This window comes from Podarcis erhardii (genome assembly GCF_964252035.2).
Source record: "Podarcis erhardii genome assembly, chromosome: 4".
In the NCBI taxonomy this organism is placed as follows: domain Eukaryota; kingdom Metazoa; phylum Chordata; class Lepidosauria; order Squamata; family Lacertidae; genus Podarcis; species Podarcis erhardii.
Genome location: NC_138508.1, coordinates 6,366,094 through 6,385,856, shown reverse-complemented (window position 1 = coordinate 6,385,856; position 19,763 = coordinate 6,366,094). Strand labels below are relative to the sequence as shown.

The following is a 19,763-nucleotide window of genomic DNA, read 5'->3' as shown; positions in this document are numbered from 1 at the left end:
CCTAAAGCCCCACATTTCCGTACGTTGACATTCTGATGCTCCCCATATCGCCCTCCTTTGGGGCCTTAACCTGTTGCCCCTCTCTCCAAGACCCAGATGAGCGCCGCAAGCTGAACCTGTGTTTTAGCTTTCCTTTGGGACAGGTTTGGAACCTGTTATTCCCATGGCTCAGGGAGTCCTAAAATTGCATCATTTCCTACAATGGTGCCACACGGCTGCCATTGCCACTTTTTCTGTCTCCAGCTATGGGTGGGCCACAGCTCCCCCCAGCCCTGGCGTTACTGAGGCCACGTGGAGCCAGGAGTCCTGGGAGCCCAGGTTTCCCGTAAGGACTGTAAGTTCCATGCTGCTGCCCCCCAACTGTTGCTGTTCCACAATGAAGCAGACCTCAGGTGGACCCCAAGAAGGCCTAGACAGCTAAATAATGGGACAGAAGCCCACCTGCCAACACGGCGCCAATCAGTCTGACAGTAAGAGCTGTTTGACAGTGGAATTTGCTGCCAAGGAGTGTGGTGGAGTCTCCTTCTTTGGAGGTCTTTAAGCAGAGGCTTGACAACCATATGTCAGGAGTGCTCTGGTGGTGTTTCCTGCTTGGCAGGGGGTTGGACTCGATGGCCCTTGTGGTCTCTTCCAACTCTATGATTCTATGATTCTATCACTGAGCCCCAATGAAACCAGCCGTGAAGCACTTGGAGGCTTGCTATCTTGAATCCCACCTGTTGCAAAGCCTGCTTAAATTTCCCCCCAATGGTATGAAAAGAGCCTGGTGGATCAGGCCAACAATGGCCCATCTATTCCAGCACCCTGTCCTCACAGGGGCCTACTAGATACCCATGGGAACCTGGCAAGCAGGGTCTGAGCAGAAGAGCAACTCTTGTCTCTTGTGGTTTCCAGCAACCGGCGTTGAGAAGCATTTCTGCCTCCGATTCTGGAGACAAAACAGCCCTCCTGGCAAATGGCCATCGATATCCGTCTCCTCCATGAATTTGCCTCTTCCTCTTATCGAAGCCATCCAGGTTTGTGGCCATCGCTGCTTCCTGAGGCAAGGAGTTCCAGTGTCCAGCTATGCGCTGCATTAAGAAGTAATTGGCTAGAGGTTGCAGGTCCCCAAATGCTGAAAGGGTCTGCAGGATATAAAGCCAAAATATCTGTTGCTGGGAAGGGGCATTGGTCAGGACAGGGGTGCAACAGAACTACTCGCCCCCACACTTCTCCCCTCGCTGCAAAATACACTCTGGAGATTCTGAGACACATGTCGCAAGCCACCATTTCAGGAAAATACTTTCTCTAACAATGAAAACCTGGAATGCATTGTTTCCCCAACAGCTTGGCTACGAACACAAAATCCTCCTTTGAACATTCTGTGACATAAAAGAGACTCGTTCTCCAGCCCACCTTGGGGCTTGAGCAAACACCACCTTTCCACCTTCCTCAGTTGCGGCGGCATCGTGGGCACGACCCACAAGGAAGTTCTCCTGGCCCACTGACTTGGACGGGAGTTGTGCAAGAGCACTACTGCGTTCTTGCACACTTGCCTTGTCTTTTCACTGGGCCTCATGTGGGTTGTGCCACCTGAACCGGCACAATGGCCGCAGAGCCTCCTCCATTTCAGCTGCACACTGGACCACCACAGGATTGGGCCATTAGCAGCTGGAAAAGCTACAAAGCCTGCAAGGCTGGAAACCCCCTAAATCTGAGTTGTGTGATGTGGGGCCCACTCAGTGCCATGGAGCTCAAACGCCCCGTGTCTGGGCCCAGAGTCTTATCAGCACCTGGTGGCACCTGGTTTCCTTAAAGGTGAACCAGTCCTGATAGCAACAGCCCACCCACATCCAGAGGACCACATGTTCTTCATCCCCTGCTCCAGTGATACAGGTTTTCCCCAAAGCGGCAGAACCAGGAAAGGTGTCTCCATGTATCTTAGCAACATGTGACACTAGACTCCAAAGCATTCGTGGTCTGGCTCGATATAAGGCAGCCTCGCCCAACCTGGGGGTGTTTTGGACTACAGTTCCCATCAGTCCCAGTGAGCATGGCTGTAGAAGTCTGGGGCTGATGGGAGTTGTAGTCCCAAACTCCAGGAAGTGGCACCAGGCTGGAGGAGATTGATTTAAGGCGACTTCATTTGAGTGCTGATTCACTCGTCTGCTCAAGCAACCCTTTGCAATTGCGGGTGGGGATAACCCAAACCAGTGCTGGGCTGTATCTGCCTCTCATCAATCCAGTTCCTGCCGCCACCACCGCTCTTCCCCGGATTCCTTTCTCCAGAGGGAAATTGACTGGTCCGGAAGCTGCTTGCAGACTAGTCAATTCCACTTGTGACATGTGGGAAAGAAGGTGGGGCTGGGTCACTGCCACTTAAATGGAGTCGGAAGGACGAGGAAGGTGCCCGCGGCGTTGATCTTGTTTGTTTTGCTCTTTTTGAAAACGACAATCTGCACACAGCCAGGGACTGCAGGGTGAGATCATATGTTCAGGCGGACAAAAGACCTTCTCAACATCGAAAGCTACTTGAGAGGCTGTCTGCATATGGACAGGTGTCTCTTAAAAGCCCGGAGGCAGTCTTATCTACATAGTCCGTGGAATACACTTTCTGTGGGTGGGTTTGCCAGCGCGGACAGAGGCTGGCATCTCACCACCTGCCCTGGGCAACCTCCCTCGATCCTTATGGCTAAAGCAAGGTGAATTGTCAGGCCCAAAGGTCCCTGCGCAAAGGGGTTCTACGAGCACTGGGCGGCTGCTTCTGCATAGGCTCCTCTGAGCATGGTTCACGTGGGTTGAAGATTGTGGAGAGACACTGGAAATTCCAGCATAAAGAGCTCATCCGTCTTCCTTCTGGATCTGATGGAGATCCATTAATTCTCACCCATAGCAAGCAAGCAAAGGCAGCGGCGTCAGGAAAAGGATACATGTTGGCCCAAAGAGGCTTGCCCCCTTTTCACCGGACAGCGTCAGGTCTGACCCCCCACCTTGCAATAGGGAATGGTTTGGGGGAGTCTGGCCATCAAGGAGACCATATGGCCAGCCTGCAATCCTGGTCTGCCAAATATCCCCAAATTTCTCTTTCTCTCTCCAGTTGAGCTGCTCAACCAAAGTGCTGTCCTTTATTCCAGAGGCAGCAGGCTGGGGGGTGACTGGATGGCTCACAAAACTGGCCTCCCATGTGAGAAAAAGGTCAGGTCCGAAAAGTACCGGGGGATGCAAACAGTTTACAAATTCCATCTCCATCTTCCTGCAGCGGCGAGTTCCTACCTGAGCTGCAAACGCAGCCGAGTGTTCATAAGTTAAAAGGAAGCGCCGAAGTCTCAGAAAGAGGTAAATAAAGACGCCTGGAAATTCTGCAGGGCAGGGGGGAGATCAGCACTCCAGCTTGTGTGGGGTGGTCCAGCGTTCCCCACATTTCTACTTGGTCTCTCGACTCCAGCCCAAAATTCCTTTTGAGTTCGTGAAAAGGAAGCAGAGCTCGCCTCCCCCTTCACTTGCTGCTCACCTGATCGCCTCTGGAAATGACATAAATGGGGTTCCTTTCTGCTTATTCCCTCCTTTGCTCACTGATGTCCACTTGGCCAAACTTGGTTTTCTACGGAGACGGTGAAAACTACTTTAACAAAGCCCTTACGCTCTTAGATTCTACATCGTCATCAGTGACCACTGGCTGGCAAGACCCTTCGTGAAAAAAGCTGGGGTCAGGAGGGACTCCTCGCTCAGAATCACTTGACATCAGGAAAAGGAAACAAATTCTCCTCTCTTGAGGACAAAATCTCTCACAACACAGAAACCAGCCAAGGTTGGAGACCAGGGCTGGGAGCAGCTGTGTCCCTTCAGACCGATGCTTGCTGGACTGCAACTCCCATCAGCTAGGATGATGGGATTTGTAGTACAGCAAGATCTGGAGGGCCTGCGCAGATGTTCCCAATACCTGATGCAAGCAAGACTTCAAATTTCCAGACAGAGTTGGGAAACGGGTGATGCCTCGAGCAGGCCAGGTGACTGGAAGACCTGCCATTTGCAGCCTGGGAGAAGAGGACTCCGTCCAGCCCAGCGAGACGAATTCGTGGTTGCCTGGTGAGATGATGGCTGTTGTTCCCTTAAGGTTGAGCCGGGCCCCGCCCCGCAGGACGAAAACTAGCAGCTACAGGAGGAGTGGAGGAGGGTGGAGGGGAAGCTATTCTGTGGGGCACCCAGCGGAGGAGGCTAGTGGCGCTCAGTCCAAGGCAGTTAGAAGAGGTTGGCCTTGAGGGGGTTGGGCTTCCGGTGGAAGGAGGAGAGGACCCCGGAGAAGGGGCCCGACATGGTTTCGGCCGGCTGCCAGGCCTTCAGGAGGTCGGCCGTGTTGGTGGGCCCGTTGCTGGTGCTGACCCCGGCCCACAGGGGCGCCTTGAGGGCCTGGGTGGCGTGGCCAGGCCCCAGCCCCTGCTGCCCCGTGCCCGGGCTGGGGCTCAGGCTGCTGCCGGGACTGTTCAGACTGCCCGCGATGGGCAGAGAGGCGGTGCTGTCCGGGGTGGGGCTGCAGTTGGATTCCTTGGATTCATCATCCTCCGAAGAGGAGCGGGGGTCCGGCTTCTTGTTGGCCGAGGGGCCTCCGTTGCTGCCATTCTGGCCCTTGGCGTTGGCCGCCCGCTCCTGCTTGCGGAATTTGGCACGGCGGTTCTGGAACCAGACCTGGATTGGAGGAGGAGGAGGGGAGGGCAGGTGAACAACAAGCAGGCATTGGGGGTGGGATAGAGAGGGGGGGAAAGGGCTGCAGCTCAGTGGCAGAGCAGCTGCTTGACATGCAGAACATCCCAGGTTTGATCCCCAGTGATAACTCCCGTTAGGGCTAGGAGAGGCTCCCTGCCTGAAATTATTTCATCATCATCATCATCATCATCATTCCCTTCATTTGTAGATCTCAGGGCGGTTCACAACATAAAAATACTACAGCTTTTTTGATCAGTAATTCTCATAATTGTTCCAAAATTTGCATCATTGCACATAAATCACCGCAGGCACATTTAATCCAGATCTGTGCCCGCTTTTGGGAGCTGTGCATAGGTGACCACCCTGGTGAGAAGAAGGCCTTTTTAAATGAGATTCCTTCATTGAAGCTGGTTGGACAAGATGATCCTCAGGATCTCCTCCAACTCTACAATTCAGCCGTTCTATGATTCTGTGAAAATACATAATGGAAACAAGAACAGAAACTAAAACCAGCACCCACGCCTTCTCCGCATGCTCTCCCACAAACACATTTTAAAAGGAATAAAGGTAAAGGTAAAGGGACCCCTGACCGTTAGGTCCAGTCGCGAACGACTCTGGGATTGCAGCGCTCATCTCGCTCTATAGGCTGAGGGAGCCGGCGTTTGTCTGCAGACAGTTTTTCTGGGTCATGTGGCCAGCAGGACTAAGCCGCTTCTGGCGAAACCAGAGCAGTGCACGGAAACGCCGTTTACCTTCCCGCCAGAGTGGTACCTATTTATCTACTTGCACTTTGATGTGCTTTCAAACTGCTAGGTTGGCAGGAGCAGGGACCAAGCTACGGGAGCTCACGCATCACGGGGATTCGAACTGCTGACCTTCTGATCGGCAAGTCCTAGGCTCTGTGGTTTAGACCACAGTGCCACCCACGTCCTTAAAAAGGAATACAAGAGGTTAATCAGCCGAAGGCCTGGTGGAATGGGTTTTCTCCTGGCGCCTAAAGGTGCTTAATGACTGCTGCCAGTCTGTGTGGGCAATACTAAGGTAGATGGACCAATGGTCTGACTCAGTATAAAGCAGCTTCCTGTTTAATTCAGCTCTCTCTCCCCCCCCCCCCCCGCACCTCGAACCATGAGGACTAGAAATTTATTTTTAGGAGCAGGGCTGCAGCTTTGCATGCAGAAGGTGCCAAGTCCAATCGCCTGCAGGATTGGAAGGGCTGGCAGAGCCTCAGAGTGGCCCCCAAACTTTGGGGGGGGGGTACCTAGAGGAATGCTAAGAGGCAAGGGGGCAGCAGGGGGCACTGGGTGTGTAAATGACTATCCAACTTTGACAAACTGGATTTTGAATAAATGTGCCATTAATTGTTACTGCTTTGAATTTTAGTGTGTTCTTACCTTCCCTAATGGAAACTGCTATTTTGAATCATGCTTTTTTAAATATGGGGTAGAATAGTGGGCACTGGGGATGAGTTCATGGAACCAAGGGGGCAGGGGTTCAAAAAGGTTTGGGGACTACAGGGGGGAGACAATCGGCTTTCTCTGCAGTGACCCACAGGGAAATGAGAGGCAGCATGACATAGTGGTCAGTGCTGGATTTACATATAAGCTAAACAAGCTGTAGCTTAGGGCCCCACTCTCTTGGGGGCCCCAAAAAAATTAAAGGGAAAAAAAACTGGATGTACATTTCCAAAATATAAGATAAAAAACTAATAGAATAAAACCTACATACAGCAACAGTGTTTTGTGTTGTGTAGGCTCCTGTGATGCAAGTCATGAGCCCTGCCTGCTAGCCTGCTCCCTAAAATATCACTGGTTTGCTCCTTTCTATATATAGGGTGCCGACATTCTGCATGGACTGGTTGCAGGGCAACGTGTGCAAATGGCTTTAGATACCTATTAGGTCCATAAATTACCATATAGCATGTATGCAACACAAAAAACAGCGACCGTTTGTTGTTGTCAAAGGACAGCTGGACATATAAAGGACCCCATTACCTTCAGGAGCTTAGGGCCTCATCAAACCTAAATCTGGCCCTGATAGAGGTTAGGACCTGGGAGACCAGCGTTCAATTTCCCACTGGGCCATGAAACTCATGCGGTGACCTAAGACCTCTCAGCCTAACCTACCTCACAGGGTTGTTGTGAGGATAAAATGGGGGGGGATTATGCCCCCACCTTTGAGCACCCTGGAGGAAAGTTGGGATATAAGCACAATAAAGACTAGAGATAGCTCAGTTGGTAGAGCACAAGACTCCTAATCTCAGGGACGTGGGTTTCAGCCCATATTGGCCAAAAGATTTCTGCACTGCTGGGGGTTGGACTAGATGACCCCCAGGGTCCCTTCCAACTCTATGGTTCTAAGATTATTTAATTTAATAATGCAATAAATAAATTGCTCAGAGCAATTTGGGCTTTCACAGTAGATCAGCCACTATCCCCCCTCCTCCATCTCCAGGAAAATGATTATTATTTTCCCCCTTTTTAAAAAAGGGGTCAGCATTGTAGCTGCCAGGAAAAGCCTCTCACCTGCACCCTGGCTTCTGTGAGGTCAATTTTGAGGGCCAGCTCTTCCCTAGTGTAGATGTCAGGGTAGTGGGTCTCCGCGAAGACTCTCTCCAGCTCCTTCAGCTGCGAGCTGGTGAACGTGGTGCGAATCCTGCGCTGCTTCCGTTTCTCGTTGATGGTGGAAGGGTCTGAGAAGAACTTGTAGGGAACTGGTTGAGGAGAGAGGAGAGAGAAAGAGCCCCTGGCTTAGAAGGAGGAAGACGGGGTCATGTGGCATGAGAGTGGCACAGTGGCCCACGGCATTCCTGCATTGCAAGGGGTTGGACTAGAGGACCTTTGGGGTCCCTTACGACTCTGCAAGTCTATGATTCTGTGCTGCTGAGCTCACCCCTTGTCCATTTCCAGTATTGCGGGTTGGGAGCAGCCTTCCCCAACCTGGTGCCCCACAAGATGTTCAGGACTGCAATTCCCATCAGCCCCAGTTGGAACAGCCAAGGCTGGGGATTATGGGAGTTGTAGTCCCAAGCACGCTGGGGAGCTCCATGCTGTGGAAGGCTAGCTTGGAAGGTAACCGAGGTTCCCCTCTGCATCTCCTTTGGCTTCAACTGTAAAATGAGAAGGTGGCCTTCAGCAAGTCACTGCCTCTCAACCTCACGTTCCACCACCCCAAATCCACAGAATGGAGATAATTCTATGATCCTACCTTACAGGGTTCTTGTAACAATCTCTCTGTGTAAAGCACTTTGTGCACTGTAAACAGTGAGCTACCGGGGAGATTCACAGCGTTAGGACTAGCATACAAAGTTCTAAATGACTCGGGACACAAATACCTACATAAAATACATCTCTCTCAATAACAACGATCTTGGATCCTATGTTTTATTGTATTTTTAATATTTTGTTGGAAGCTGCCCAGAGTGGCTGGGGAAACTCAGCCAGATGGGTGGGGTATAAATAATAAATTATTATTAGTATTATTATCATTAGCAGGTGAGAGATTGGGGGTTGTGTGACAGGGCCTTTTCGGTGGTGGCTCCCCGTTTGTGAACTGCCTTCCCTGGCAAGGTGCATCCGTCTCTCATTGGTGGCCGAAGGATACTGTTCCTAGCAACCCTGAAATTTTCAGCTGGGAAAACGTGATTGTTTTAAAGCTGTTCTTAGAAGTTTTCTAATGATGGTGCTTTAAATATGTGTTTGCCACCCTGGACTCCGTTTGAGGGGAATGTATTCAATATACATTGAATAAACCACAATGGTGGCAATCAATAATATAAGCACTAAGTATTAGCAATCATACCAACCAAGTGGCTTAGAGTTCAGAACAGGATCCTGCAAACTGACCGGAGCCCAACATGTGTGTAGGGAGGGGTCCTTTCCCCACCCCCAATATCAATAGAAGAAATAAATTTTAAAAGTTGAGATGCTAAACTGCAAAACTGGTAGCCAAGCTGATGCTTGCATAATTACAGTGAAGATGCAAATGTATATCGCTGACCATCGCTAGGGGAACAACTTAATAATACAACCGCTAAGAGAATATAATCATTTAATAATATAGGTGCTTCATAATATAACCACCAACTTCTCTGAAGAGTGGGGAGGTTAAATTAAGAAGTATGCATAGGTTTTCTAAATTTTACCAGTATTTTAAAAGCATGTGGCAATTCTGTGGCAATTCTGCCAGCAGCCAAGACAGCCTCACCCCTCAAAATTCATTGTACTTAGGAGAGCTGTGGAAGAGACAAAATAATAATAATATAATAATAATAATAATAATAATAATTTATTATTTGCACCCCGCCCATCTGGCTGGGTTTCCCCAGCCACTCTGGGCGGCTTCCATAGAAACCAAAAATACAGTAAAAACTGCACCAATGGCTGTTCTTTTAGAGTTAGACAGAATTACACAGTTAGAGTTACACAGTAATCTTTTAGAGTTACACAGAATTCTTTGGCTAAATTAGTCTTGAAACTTTTCCTCGGACAACACCTGCGTGTGCTGGACAGACATCTTCAGACAGCCCCCAATGCTGTTTACAGCCAGTCATCAATGATATACATAAATATAACCGAGAAATCATTTTGTTTTATCCTCTTCTGACTATTTAATATATTTTATAATTAAATTGCTGGGAGTTTGTCAGCCGCACTCAAGTAGCTGTGCTGACGTAGACAGGCATGCTGTAAATTTCTTAAACTATGGAAAGAAAAGTTGAGTTTTGTAAGGAAGATTAGGTGAAATATTGCAAGGAAGACTATGAAGAGGAATTATTAGTTAAGGGCAATTAAAAGTAATAGAGAAATGCAGATTAAGTGATAAAGAACGGAAAATCTTCAGAGGTAGTTGACAGAAGTCTAAAATATTGTGTAAGATAAGAATGTATGTTAAATGACTGTTGGAAATGATATGTTGAAAAATTAATAAAAATGTATTTTGAAAAGGAAAGAAAGGTTGGCTTTTAAGGGCACACCCGAAACAGGAATTATCCAGCTCTGCTCAACTCATCCCAACACCTCCTCTAGAGGCCAGGGATTAAACTTGAATTCTTCTGCAGGCCAAGCAAATTTTCTGCCATGAACCACGAACAAATGCAACAGTTGTGTTGGGTGTGTGTAATGTGGCTCATGACAAAACACCTGCTTGGCCTGCTGCAAAAGGACCCAGGTTTACTCCCTGGCCTCTTCAGGGTGGTTTGGGGGCATGGGGTAGAATCTCCTGCTGCCAACCAGTGCAGGCTATATAGAGGTAGGTGGATCAATGGGCTGGCTCAGTTTTGAATAAGGCAGCTTTGACTTCCCCGTGTCAGGAAAAGGGCGTGAGGGAAACCTCCAAACCTACAAGGAGAAGGACAACGCCTTCCACTTCCAGACCTCCCGGGAGAGAAAGTACCAAAAATTGAGACGTTGTTGTTGTTGTTGTTTAGTCATTTGGTCATGTCCGACTCTTCGTCACCCCCTGGACCAGGGAACGCCAGGCCCTCCTGTCCTCCACTGCCTCCCGCAGTTTGGTCAAACTCATGCTGGTAGCTTCATGAACACTTGTCCTCTGTCGTCCCTTTCTCCTTGCGCCCTCCATCTTTCCCAACATCAGGGTCTTTTCCAGGGAGTCTTCTCTTCTCATGAGGTGGCCAAAGTATTGGAGCCTCAGCTTCAGGATCTGTCCTTCCAGTGAGCACTCAGGGCTGATTTCCTTCAGAATGGAGAGGTTTGATCTTCTTGCAGTCCATGGGACTCTCAAGAGTCTCCTCCAGCACCATAATTCAAAAGCATCAATTCTTTGGTGATCAGCCTTCTTGATGGTCCAGCTCTCACTTCCATACATCACTACTGGGAAAACCATAGCTTTTACTATACGGACCTTTGTTGGCAAGGTGATGTCTCTACTTTTTAAGATGCTGTCTAGGTTTGTCACTGCTTTTTCCCCAAGAAGCAGGCGTCCCTTAATTTTGTGACTGCTGTCATCATCTGCAGTGATCATAGAACCCAAGAAAGTAAAATCTCTCACTGCCTCCATTTCTTCCCCTTCTATTTGCCAGGAGGTGATGGGACCAGTGGCCATGATCTTAGTTTTTTTTTTATGTTGAGCTTCAGACCATATTTTGCGCTCTCCTTTTTCACCCTCAATAAAAGGTTATTTAATTCCTCCTCACTTTCTGCCATCAAGGTTGTGTCATCTGCACATCTGAGGTTGTTGATATTTCTTCCGGCAATCTTAATTCCGGCTTGGGATTCATCCAGCCCAGCCTTTTGCATGATGAATTCTGCATATAAGTTAAATAAGCAGGGAGACAAAATGCAGCCTTGCCGTACTCCTTTCCCAATTTTGAACCAGTCAGTGGTTCCATATCCAGTTCTAACTGTAGCTTCTTGTCCCACATAGAGATTTCTCAGGAGACAGATGAGGTGATCAGGCACTCCCATTTCTTTAAGAACTTGCCATAGTTTGCTGTGGTCTACACAGTCAAAGGCTTTTGCATAGTCCAAACCTAAAAGGAGGACGACGCCTTCCACTTCCACACCTCCCTGGAGAGAAAGTACCAAAAATCGAGATGTTGTTGGGGAAAGCCAAATAGCTGGGGTCTCCTGAGCCCCGAGGCGTCAGCCCAGGCTCCTGTGGCAGCCGCTTTGCGATTCTGAAGCCCACGCGGCCGCAAATAGCGCTGGATCAGCGGGTGGTGGGGAGAAGGAGACCCGCAAGCCAAGCCTTTTGCTCGGCCTGCCCCAGCGCTGCATGGGCGGCGGCCCAGCAACGTCTGGGTGACGCGATCTCGCGCTAGCTAGCGCGAATCCGGAGTGACTCCGGTTTACACTGATGATGATGATGATTATGAGAACGTGAGAAGAGCCTGCTCGGCCCATCTAGACCAGCATCCGATTCTCAGAGTGGCCGCAGACATTGGGGGGGGGGGCTGTAAGGAGGATACGAGCGCAAGAGCCCCCCTCTGACCCCTCCTGAATTTTACACCAACTGGTATTCAGAAGCATCGCCGCCTCCCACTGTGGAGGCAGAACAGAGCCATCCTGGTTAGTAGCCTTCTATAGCCCTCTTCTCCTCCATGAATCTGTCTGATCCTCTTTTAAAGTCATCCTCTCTTAAAGCCACCGTTGTCTCCAGTGGCAGGGAGTTCCACGGTTCAACTCTGTGTTGCTTGAAGAACGGCTTTCTGCTATGCGTCCTGAATCCTCCGACATTCACCGAATGTCAGCGATTTCGTGCGTTATAAGAGGAGGGAGAATTTTCCTCCATCCACTTTCTCCAGATCATAAGATTTTCCAATCAACGGTGGCAACTCCATTTCTGCAGCCGGTAAATCGGGATTCCTTAAATGCGCATCGCAAGAGCGGCGAGTTTTCAGTTGCAACCCAACTGCCTTTACTCCGCCTCAAGTGGCTCCAGTTTGCTGATGCGCTACCCGCGCTTACTCGGGAGTAAAGCCCTCCCAACCCGCCGCGCTCTGACTTGGAAGCGGACGAGCTCCGCCTGCCGCATCCCTCCCTGGGTTTCAGGCGGAGCTGCTGGATCGGCGATGCGCTTCCGCTGGGATCCCTCTGCGCGGCTCACGTGGACTCGGAGGGAAGGGATCCACGCTGGGATCAGGGCCCAATACCCCTGTCGTCCCTTTGGCTTTGCTGAGGAGATGTTAAAAATGATCCCAGCGAGGTCGGGAGTCGCGATTTGCTCCCCGCTTCTTAACTCGGGGTTCAGTCGGGGCCACTTTCAGAGGGCTCAGGGGGGCTTTCTGGAGAGCAAAACATGCACCTCTCTAAATGACTTGGCTGAAGGAATTGAGGGGGTGCGCATCCAGTCTGCAGGTTGGACACCAAACTGGGGGAGGGGGCAGCTAATGTCGTAGAACCGGAATTCAAAATGACCTTAACAGATTGAAGCCCAAACCTAGTGGATTTCATTCCTGCACTTAGGAAGGAAGAACCAGATGAAGAAATAACAACAACAACAACAACAACAACAACAACAACAACAACAACAACAATTTATTTATTTATACCCTGCCCATCTGGCTGGGCTTCCCCAGCCACTCTGGGCGGCTTCCAACAAAATCTTAAAACATCAAACATTAAATGCTTCCCTAAACAGGGCTGCCTTCAGATGTCTGCTAAAAGTCTGGTAGTTGTTCTTCTCTTTGACATCTGGTGGGAGGGCGTTCCACAGGGTGGGTGCCACCACCGAGAAGGCCCTCTGCCTGGTTCCCTGTAACTTGGCTTCTTGCAGGGAGGGAACCACCAGAAGGCCCTCGGCGCTGGACCTCAGTGTCCAGGCTGAACAATGGGAGTGGAGATGCTCTTTTGGGCATACTGGACCAAGGCGTTTAAGGCTTTCAAGGTCAGCACCAACACTTTGAATTGTGCTCGGAAATGTGGGGGGGGGGGCACCGGGCTTACTAGCAGGACAAGAATCTAGGGGTCACGGTGGACCACAAGTCATGAATCAACCCTGTGATGCAGCTGCAAAAAAGGCTAACACTATTCTAGGCTGCATCTACAGAAGTCTAGTGTCCAGATCAAGGGAATACATATTCCTGCTCTGTCTTGCCTTGGTCCGACCCCCAACCTGGAGTCCTGTGTCCAGTTCTGGGCAGCACAAGTTAAGAAGGATGTTGACAAGCTGGAAGGTGGGCAGCCAAGATGATCAAGGGTCTGGAAACCAAGCCTGATGAGGAACAGTTGAAGGAGCTGGACCTGTTTAGCCTGGAAAAGAGGAGGCTGAGAGGAGATAGCCATCTTCAAATATCTGAAGGGTTGCCAAATGGAAGAGGCAACAAGCTCGTTTTCTCCTGATCTGCAAGGTAGGATTCGAACCCATGGCTTCAAGTCACAAGAAATGAGATGCCGATTCAACATCAGGGGAAAGTTTCTGACAGTAAGAACTGTTTGACCATGGAGCCGTCTCCCTTGGGAGGTTGTAGAGTAGACTCTCCTTCCTTGGAGGTTTTCAAGCAGAGGTTGGGTAACCATCTGTCAGGGACGCTTTAGCTGAAATTCCAGCATCGTAGGGGGTTGGACTAGATGACTCTCGGGGTTCCCCACCCAACTCTACCATTCTATGTCTGACGAATTAAACCAACTTTATTCGGGTTGCTTTTCGACCTGACTGGCTTTTGTTTTCCATCTAAGACCAGGCGATCCATATTCGTCCAAATGCTCAGCAGGGCTGGGGAATCCGGGTGCCTCAAGAATGTCAAAGCCAGAAGTCCTTTTCTCCCGTCCCCGCCCTCACTCCCGTTGCTTAAAAGGCGAGTCGTACTCCTGATTTGGGTAGAGGATTGTATGTAGTCCGGATTAACTCAGACGGACTTTATGCAGATCGATGTGCTCTCATGCAAGAGAATAGGATTGTCCTTAGATTGTTAAAATTAAAAAAATAATAATATAATTTTTTTTAAAAAATTAAAAATACATTTAAAACTCTGGAACATTTATTAATAGGCAGCGGTGCCGTTATGTTGCCCGGTGGCACCAGGGCTCTAAGGTGGTTATCTGTTTATTTAACTCTGCCCGGGCCGGGAGGAAAATGAGGGGTCGGATCCTGCTGCAGAGATGGAGGGAACATTCCCAAACGGGACCCTCTCTCTCTTTCGGGCTGAAAACCGATGGCCATTTTTGTGGGGAATAAGCGGCGCATTCTGCGCAGTAGGCAGAGTCTTAAACAATAAACAAATAAAGCATTAAAATAATAAATAAAAATAATTAATTAAATTTAAAAATTAAATTTAACATATCGTTGGCGTCCTAGCTGTTTCCTTGGTGCCGTTTTTTTTGTCATCAGCTGGGTTCAAGCAACGTGCTTGGCCGCAATTCTACGCGCCCTTTCCCCGGGGAGGAAGTCTCCGTGGAACCCAATGAGGTTTACTTCTGAGTAGACAGGCCTAGGCTAGCGCTTGGGGGAAGGAAGCCAGAGCAGTGCTCTCCTCCAGGGGAGCCCAGGTGAAGACATCGCCGCCTCCTCGGTCTTGAGGCGCGGCTGAGGATGGAATCCCCCCTGGATGGCATTTATTGCTCCGGATACGGGGAAAAACGTGCGGCCTAGTGGTTAGAGCGTCGGACGAGGAACCGGGACTCCAGGGTCCCGATCCCGCTATCGGCCATGAAACTCACTGGGTGCGGGTGACCGGGGGGCCAGTCATTGCATCTCTCAGCCGAACCTCCCTAGCAGGGTCGTTGTGAGGATTAATTAAAAAGGAGAGAGACAGGCGGGGTATAAATAATAAAAAAATATTATTATCCTTGGTGGGGAAAGGTGGGCTATAAAGGAAATGAATGAATGAATGAATGAATGAATGCAATAAATAAGAAATAAAATGGTGATACTGCTGGAAAAGCAGGCAGCCGCGTCGGATCAGACATTTACTGATAACCGGGGACTTAATAAATGAATTCCCCAGATGTCGCCCGCCTGACGCGCCCGCCCCTGCTTTCATTCCTGAATTCTTGAACACTCGTCCGCTTTACATCTATACTTCGACATTTGCAATAATCCGACTTGGCAACGACGCGAATTAAATCTGAGCGGCCCACGGTCGTCCAGTCATTCTGTTTTAAACTGAAGCAACGAAAGTGACTCCTCTGTCCCCAAATTGTTGGTTACTTCTTCGGGGTTCGCCAAGTGAAACTCTCTTTTTCACCCCGAGGTCGATTTCAAGCACCGTTTGGTCATTTACACAGCTGCCTTGAAATCGACTAGGAATTCATTCTGACCGCATCATTATAAACCAGATTCATTTTCAGGCGTGTTTCCCTTGCAAATATGCATACATTTTAAATCTCAGGTAAGATGCTTACGGACCGCAAGGGTCTCGCTTTGAGGAGTGGGCCGCCTCCCTTATTTCGGAGTCTTGTTCCTTCAAAACAAGAGACCTCAATGTTTTGATGTTTGTTGCTAAATCCGGATTCGTTTCCTATTTGTTCCTAAATCCGGATTAATTTCCTACTTGTTGCTAAATACGGATTCGTTTCCTATCTTTACTGTCGAGCGAATGAGTGGGTTGGAATGGCTAAAAGGTTGACGAAACCTACATTCGGTCCTTGCAAACCGACTATCATTGCAACCAGTAACAAAATCCGGATTGTGTTTTGCTCGCGCCAGAAATGAAGGGGGAATGAAATAATCCCGATATCGCGCAAAGTCGCTTTAAGGCGGTACATCAGGGCTCGTTTCCAGGTCCATTAAATTCAACTGCAGGCTTTTAAATATACTTCACCCAGTGGCGTAGCGTGGGGGGTGCAGGGGGGGCCGGCCGCACCGGGCGCAACATCTGGGGTTAGGGCAAATCCACAGGTTAGGGGGCGCAAATCCACGGGTTAGGGGGCGCAAATCCACGGGTTAGGGGGCGCAAATCCACAGGTTAGGGGGCGCAAATTACTTGCCTTGCCCCGGGTGCTGACAACCCACGCTACGCCACTGACTTCACCCTCTCCCCAACCCCATTGGATTCAATGAGACATTAAGGCCAAACCCCGACGCCCATTTACTTAGGGGGGAAATTTACTTCTCTTACACGGCTGATACCCGATTATTAGATCCTGCCCAAATTCTCCCAAACCGGAATGGCATTTTAAAAGCGCCCCCAGAACAGTGAGATGCGCCGGCGGCTTTTGAAGCACAATGTTATTGGAGGAAAATCTCACCCAGCTGCATTTCCCCCTCCCTCAAAAAGCACGGGGGGGGGGGACGACGCACGTGGGAAAGAGATGGAGATTTTGAGTTTAAATGCTCGTGCTCCTGTATTTCACTTCCTTGATTTTACATCGCAATATCGCCCAGGTGGGCTCATCCCGGGTTGGTCGCAGATCAAACGCGCTGCTTGCCAGAGAAATGAGGCGTATGCAAGGTTTGGAGTCACACAGAACGCTTCGTCGGTGGCAGAATAAATAAAAAAATTAAGAAATTGCCCAGTGGCACCTTAGAGACCAACTAAGTTTGTTCTGGGTATGAGCTTTCGTGTCCACGCACACTTCTTCAGATACCGTGATATTCGTCCGTGGCAATTGTTGCAGAGGAAAATAAGAGGAAAGCGGAAGGGGTGTGTTGTCAAGAGTCCCTGGAATCTTGCGCATTGCCCAGCAGAGATTGGGGTGACTGCCCCTCGCAAGGCCACCCAATGAGCTTCGTGGCCGAGCGAGGATTTGAACCCTGGTCTCCCACTCTAACCGCTACGCGACACTGTCTCTCCGTGTGTATGTGTGTGAGTGAAATTAACGCCCTTGCCTCGTCTTGCCTCGCTTGCCTATATTTACACAGGAGGAGGCCGAACGAGAAGCGCGTCCTTCTTCCACCGCGGAGAATAATTCCGGCGCACCATACGCATTTCGAAGCGTAGGCGCGGATAAGTCACGCAAAACCCAGAATTTCTTTTCAGGGTAGGGGAAAGAATTGCCTTAAAAGCGCCTGGGTTTTCCTCTAAAACCCAGCAAACGTCTTCTGGGGTATCTTAAAGGCAAAACAGATTACCTGTGGCAAAGGAAACCTGTTCGTCTCTAGGATACCATCAGATGCTTCGCCGTTGTCGGGTTTTTTTGGGGTTTTTTTGCAAACACAAATTAATCCATCAAATTCCACATTTGGGGATTTCTCTTCCAGATACTTTGTAAACGCAAACCCTTTCTCGTCAATTTCCTGCACAGTTTTAGTTAGTTACAAATTTTGCTTTGGGAATTATTGCAATCGGAGCGCTACAAGGCATAACATAGATTTCCTTTTTTAAAAAATCCCCCTTAGGCTGCCAGCGTGCTCGACGATGCTCAGCGAAGAAACCAGGTCCTCGACGCTTTCAGCCCGAACCGGATCGCGCCCTTTTTTGTAAACTAGATGAACCTCTCCCCGCCAGCCTAAAAAACCGCCAGCGACGGACGTTTCCTTCCTCCAGATTAATAAATTCCATAAAAAAATAGTACATATATTTTTCTGGGAGCAATTTCTGCAAAATATCGAATTAGATTCCTTGATCTAATCCCTCCATTTGCTCTAACCCGATTACGCATTAATTTGTTTTGGCTGTGAACAGAGGGGCGACGGAGCCCTTTAACTCGATTAGGCACAAATGTTATATCTTTATAACTGCATTTTGCAAAATTGGTTTATACCTGGTGGGTTGCGAGCTGCCCCCACCCTCTGCGAAGGGGGGAAAGGAAATAAAGCGGCGAGGGTCGGCCGGCTTGCAAGACAAAAATTGGAACCAGGGAGAGAGAGAGACGGGGTGAGAACCAGCCAGAAGCTCTGGGCTTCTTTTGAGGGGTGTCTCTGCCTCCCCAATATTCCGAAGGAGGAGTCCCCTCGCTCCTGGCCCCTGGAACCAGTCGACCCCACTCCGGAGCGGCTTCCAGGCGGGCCGGCTGAAGCCGCGCCTCCGGCCCGCGGGGCAAACCAGCCCGGTGCCCGTCTCAGGCCGGGGGTGCCCCCCTCCTGCGCGCCTCGGCAACGGAGCCCTCGTCTCCTGGAGCCCTGGCGCCGGGAGTGGTACCCGGGGGTCATCCATCCCAACCGGCCGTCGGCGGCGCCCTTACCTGTGGCGTAGGGCGAGGGCTGGTGGTCTCGGAGGGCGCCCAGGGTGCAGTTGGCGGTGCTGAGCGGCGGGCAGGCCGGGCTGGCGGCGAAGCTGCTGCGGATGGGGTTGTACTGGAAGGTGTTGGCTTGGCTGCAGGAGTTGAAGTCCGCGTACGCCGACGCCTCCATGGCCGCCATGCAAGAGTCGTACGAGTTCAGGTAGGAGTAATCCATCTTGTACATGGGGAGCCGGGCCCGGGATCTGGAGATCTGCAGGGTGGCCGGCAGGCCCGGGGTGAGAGAAAGAGAGAGGGAGAGGGAGAAAGAGGGGCCCCCCTCGGCTTGGACGGCGGCTGCAGGTGCCTCGTTGCGCTCTGGAGGCGCACCGACGGGGCGGACGGGTGATATACTTGGCGGCGCGCGGGGAAACAAGGGACGAGGCGGCGGGTCCTTTGCATGACAATCTCGCCGGGAGTCGATTGGGGGGAGGGAGGGGCGGCCAGGGAGGGGGGGGGCTGCCCGCCGCCCCGCCCACCCACCCCTCCCTCCCTCCCTCCTTCCCTCCCGCCGTCGCTCAGCCAGCCTTTAACCCTTTCGGGTGGAATCCTCAGAGCAGCAGAGAGGCTGCAGGATGAGTCCGTTTGCTCCCCCTGCCAGGGAAGTTTCGCCACACAAGCTGCCACGTATCCCGTGTTTAAAAACGTTAAGGGCACCAGGAGAGCCCGCTGGATCAGGCCCATCTTTCTCCGGTCCTGTTCTCATGGGGGCCAAGCAGCGGCTCATACCCTAAAAAAGGGGAAATTTCTGACAGGAGCACTGCTGTAAGGCTATAAGAGGAGCTCTGCAGGATCAGGACCATGGTCAGGGACCCCAACTTGCGGGATGGAGTAAGCCCCACCCCGCATAATCTGTCACAAGACTTTGCACAATGCACAATGTTTGCATGGCGATGCCCATCAACTTGGGGTGAGCGGCCCCCTCAAATATTTTATGGGACGGTCTGAAGGGGCCTCGGCCCCCTAGGCGTTGGCTCCTGTGTCTATGGTGCACCGATTCCAGCCCCCTCAATGTGCTCAGCCAGATGCCCGTTAAGGGAAGCCAGCGGGCAGGATCCGAACCCAAGAGCAACGCTCTCCCCTCCTGGGGATTCCAGAAACTAGAATTCAGAAGCATCTCTGTCTCCGACGTCTGCTGGCCCCGCCCCCAACCTCCTCTGGTCCAAAGGGGAGGTGATAAAGGACCCAGACATCCACCTTGGCTGGAGGGAAGCATCCTGGCCTGCCCTGCAGGGCTGTTTTGCGCGGAGGGCTGTGCGCAGAGCCCGTGCTGAAACCTGTCCAGCAACGAAATCCTGCGCTCCTCCTCCTCCTCCTCTCTCCCGCGCCCCGTTTGTTTTCTCAGCGTTGACTAAGAAAGGACTTTGCATCCTAGAGCGGGAAGGTACCCCAGGGGACATCTAGCCCAACCCCCGGCAGTGCGAAACTTGCCCAAGTTGCGAAGAAACCGGGGGAAACCGGGGGCGCGTGAAAGTGTAGCTGGGCGCGCGCAACGAAAAGGGGCTCCTTTGGCCAGTTGGGCGG

The 19,763-nt window shown here is 50.8% G+C and overlaps 1 protein-coding gene across 2 annotated transcripts; it reads right to left on the bottom strand.

Moving 5' to 3' along the window:
- Window positions 1-662: 662 nt before the first annotated feature.
- On the bottom strand, window positions 663-18,586 carry PHOX2A (paired like homeobox 2A). 2 transcript variants are annotated; one of them, XM_081860735.1, is made up of 3 exons: window positions 18,204-18,586; window positions 7,206-7,393; window positions 663-1,148 (listed from the first exon to the last, which is right to left on the bottom strand). In XM_081860735.1, exons 1-3 carry the CDS (start codon window positions 18,424-18,426, stop codon window positions 792-794), a joined length of 768 nt encoding a protein of 255 aa, XP_081716861.1. In that variant the 5' UTR covers window positions 18,427-18,586; the 3' UTR covers window positions 663-791. The 2 variants fall into 2 exon arrangements, with proteins under 2 accessions (XP_081716861.1, XP_081716860.1); XM_081860734.1 differs by lacking the exon at window positions 663-1,148 and adding an exon at window positions 3,595-4,662.
- Window positions 18,587-19,763: the final 1,177 nt, after the last annotated feature.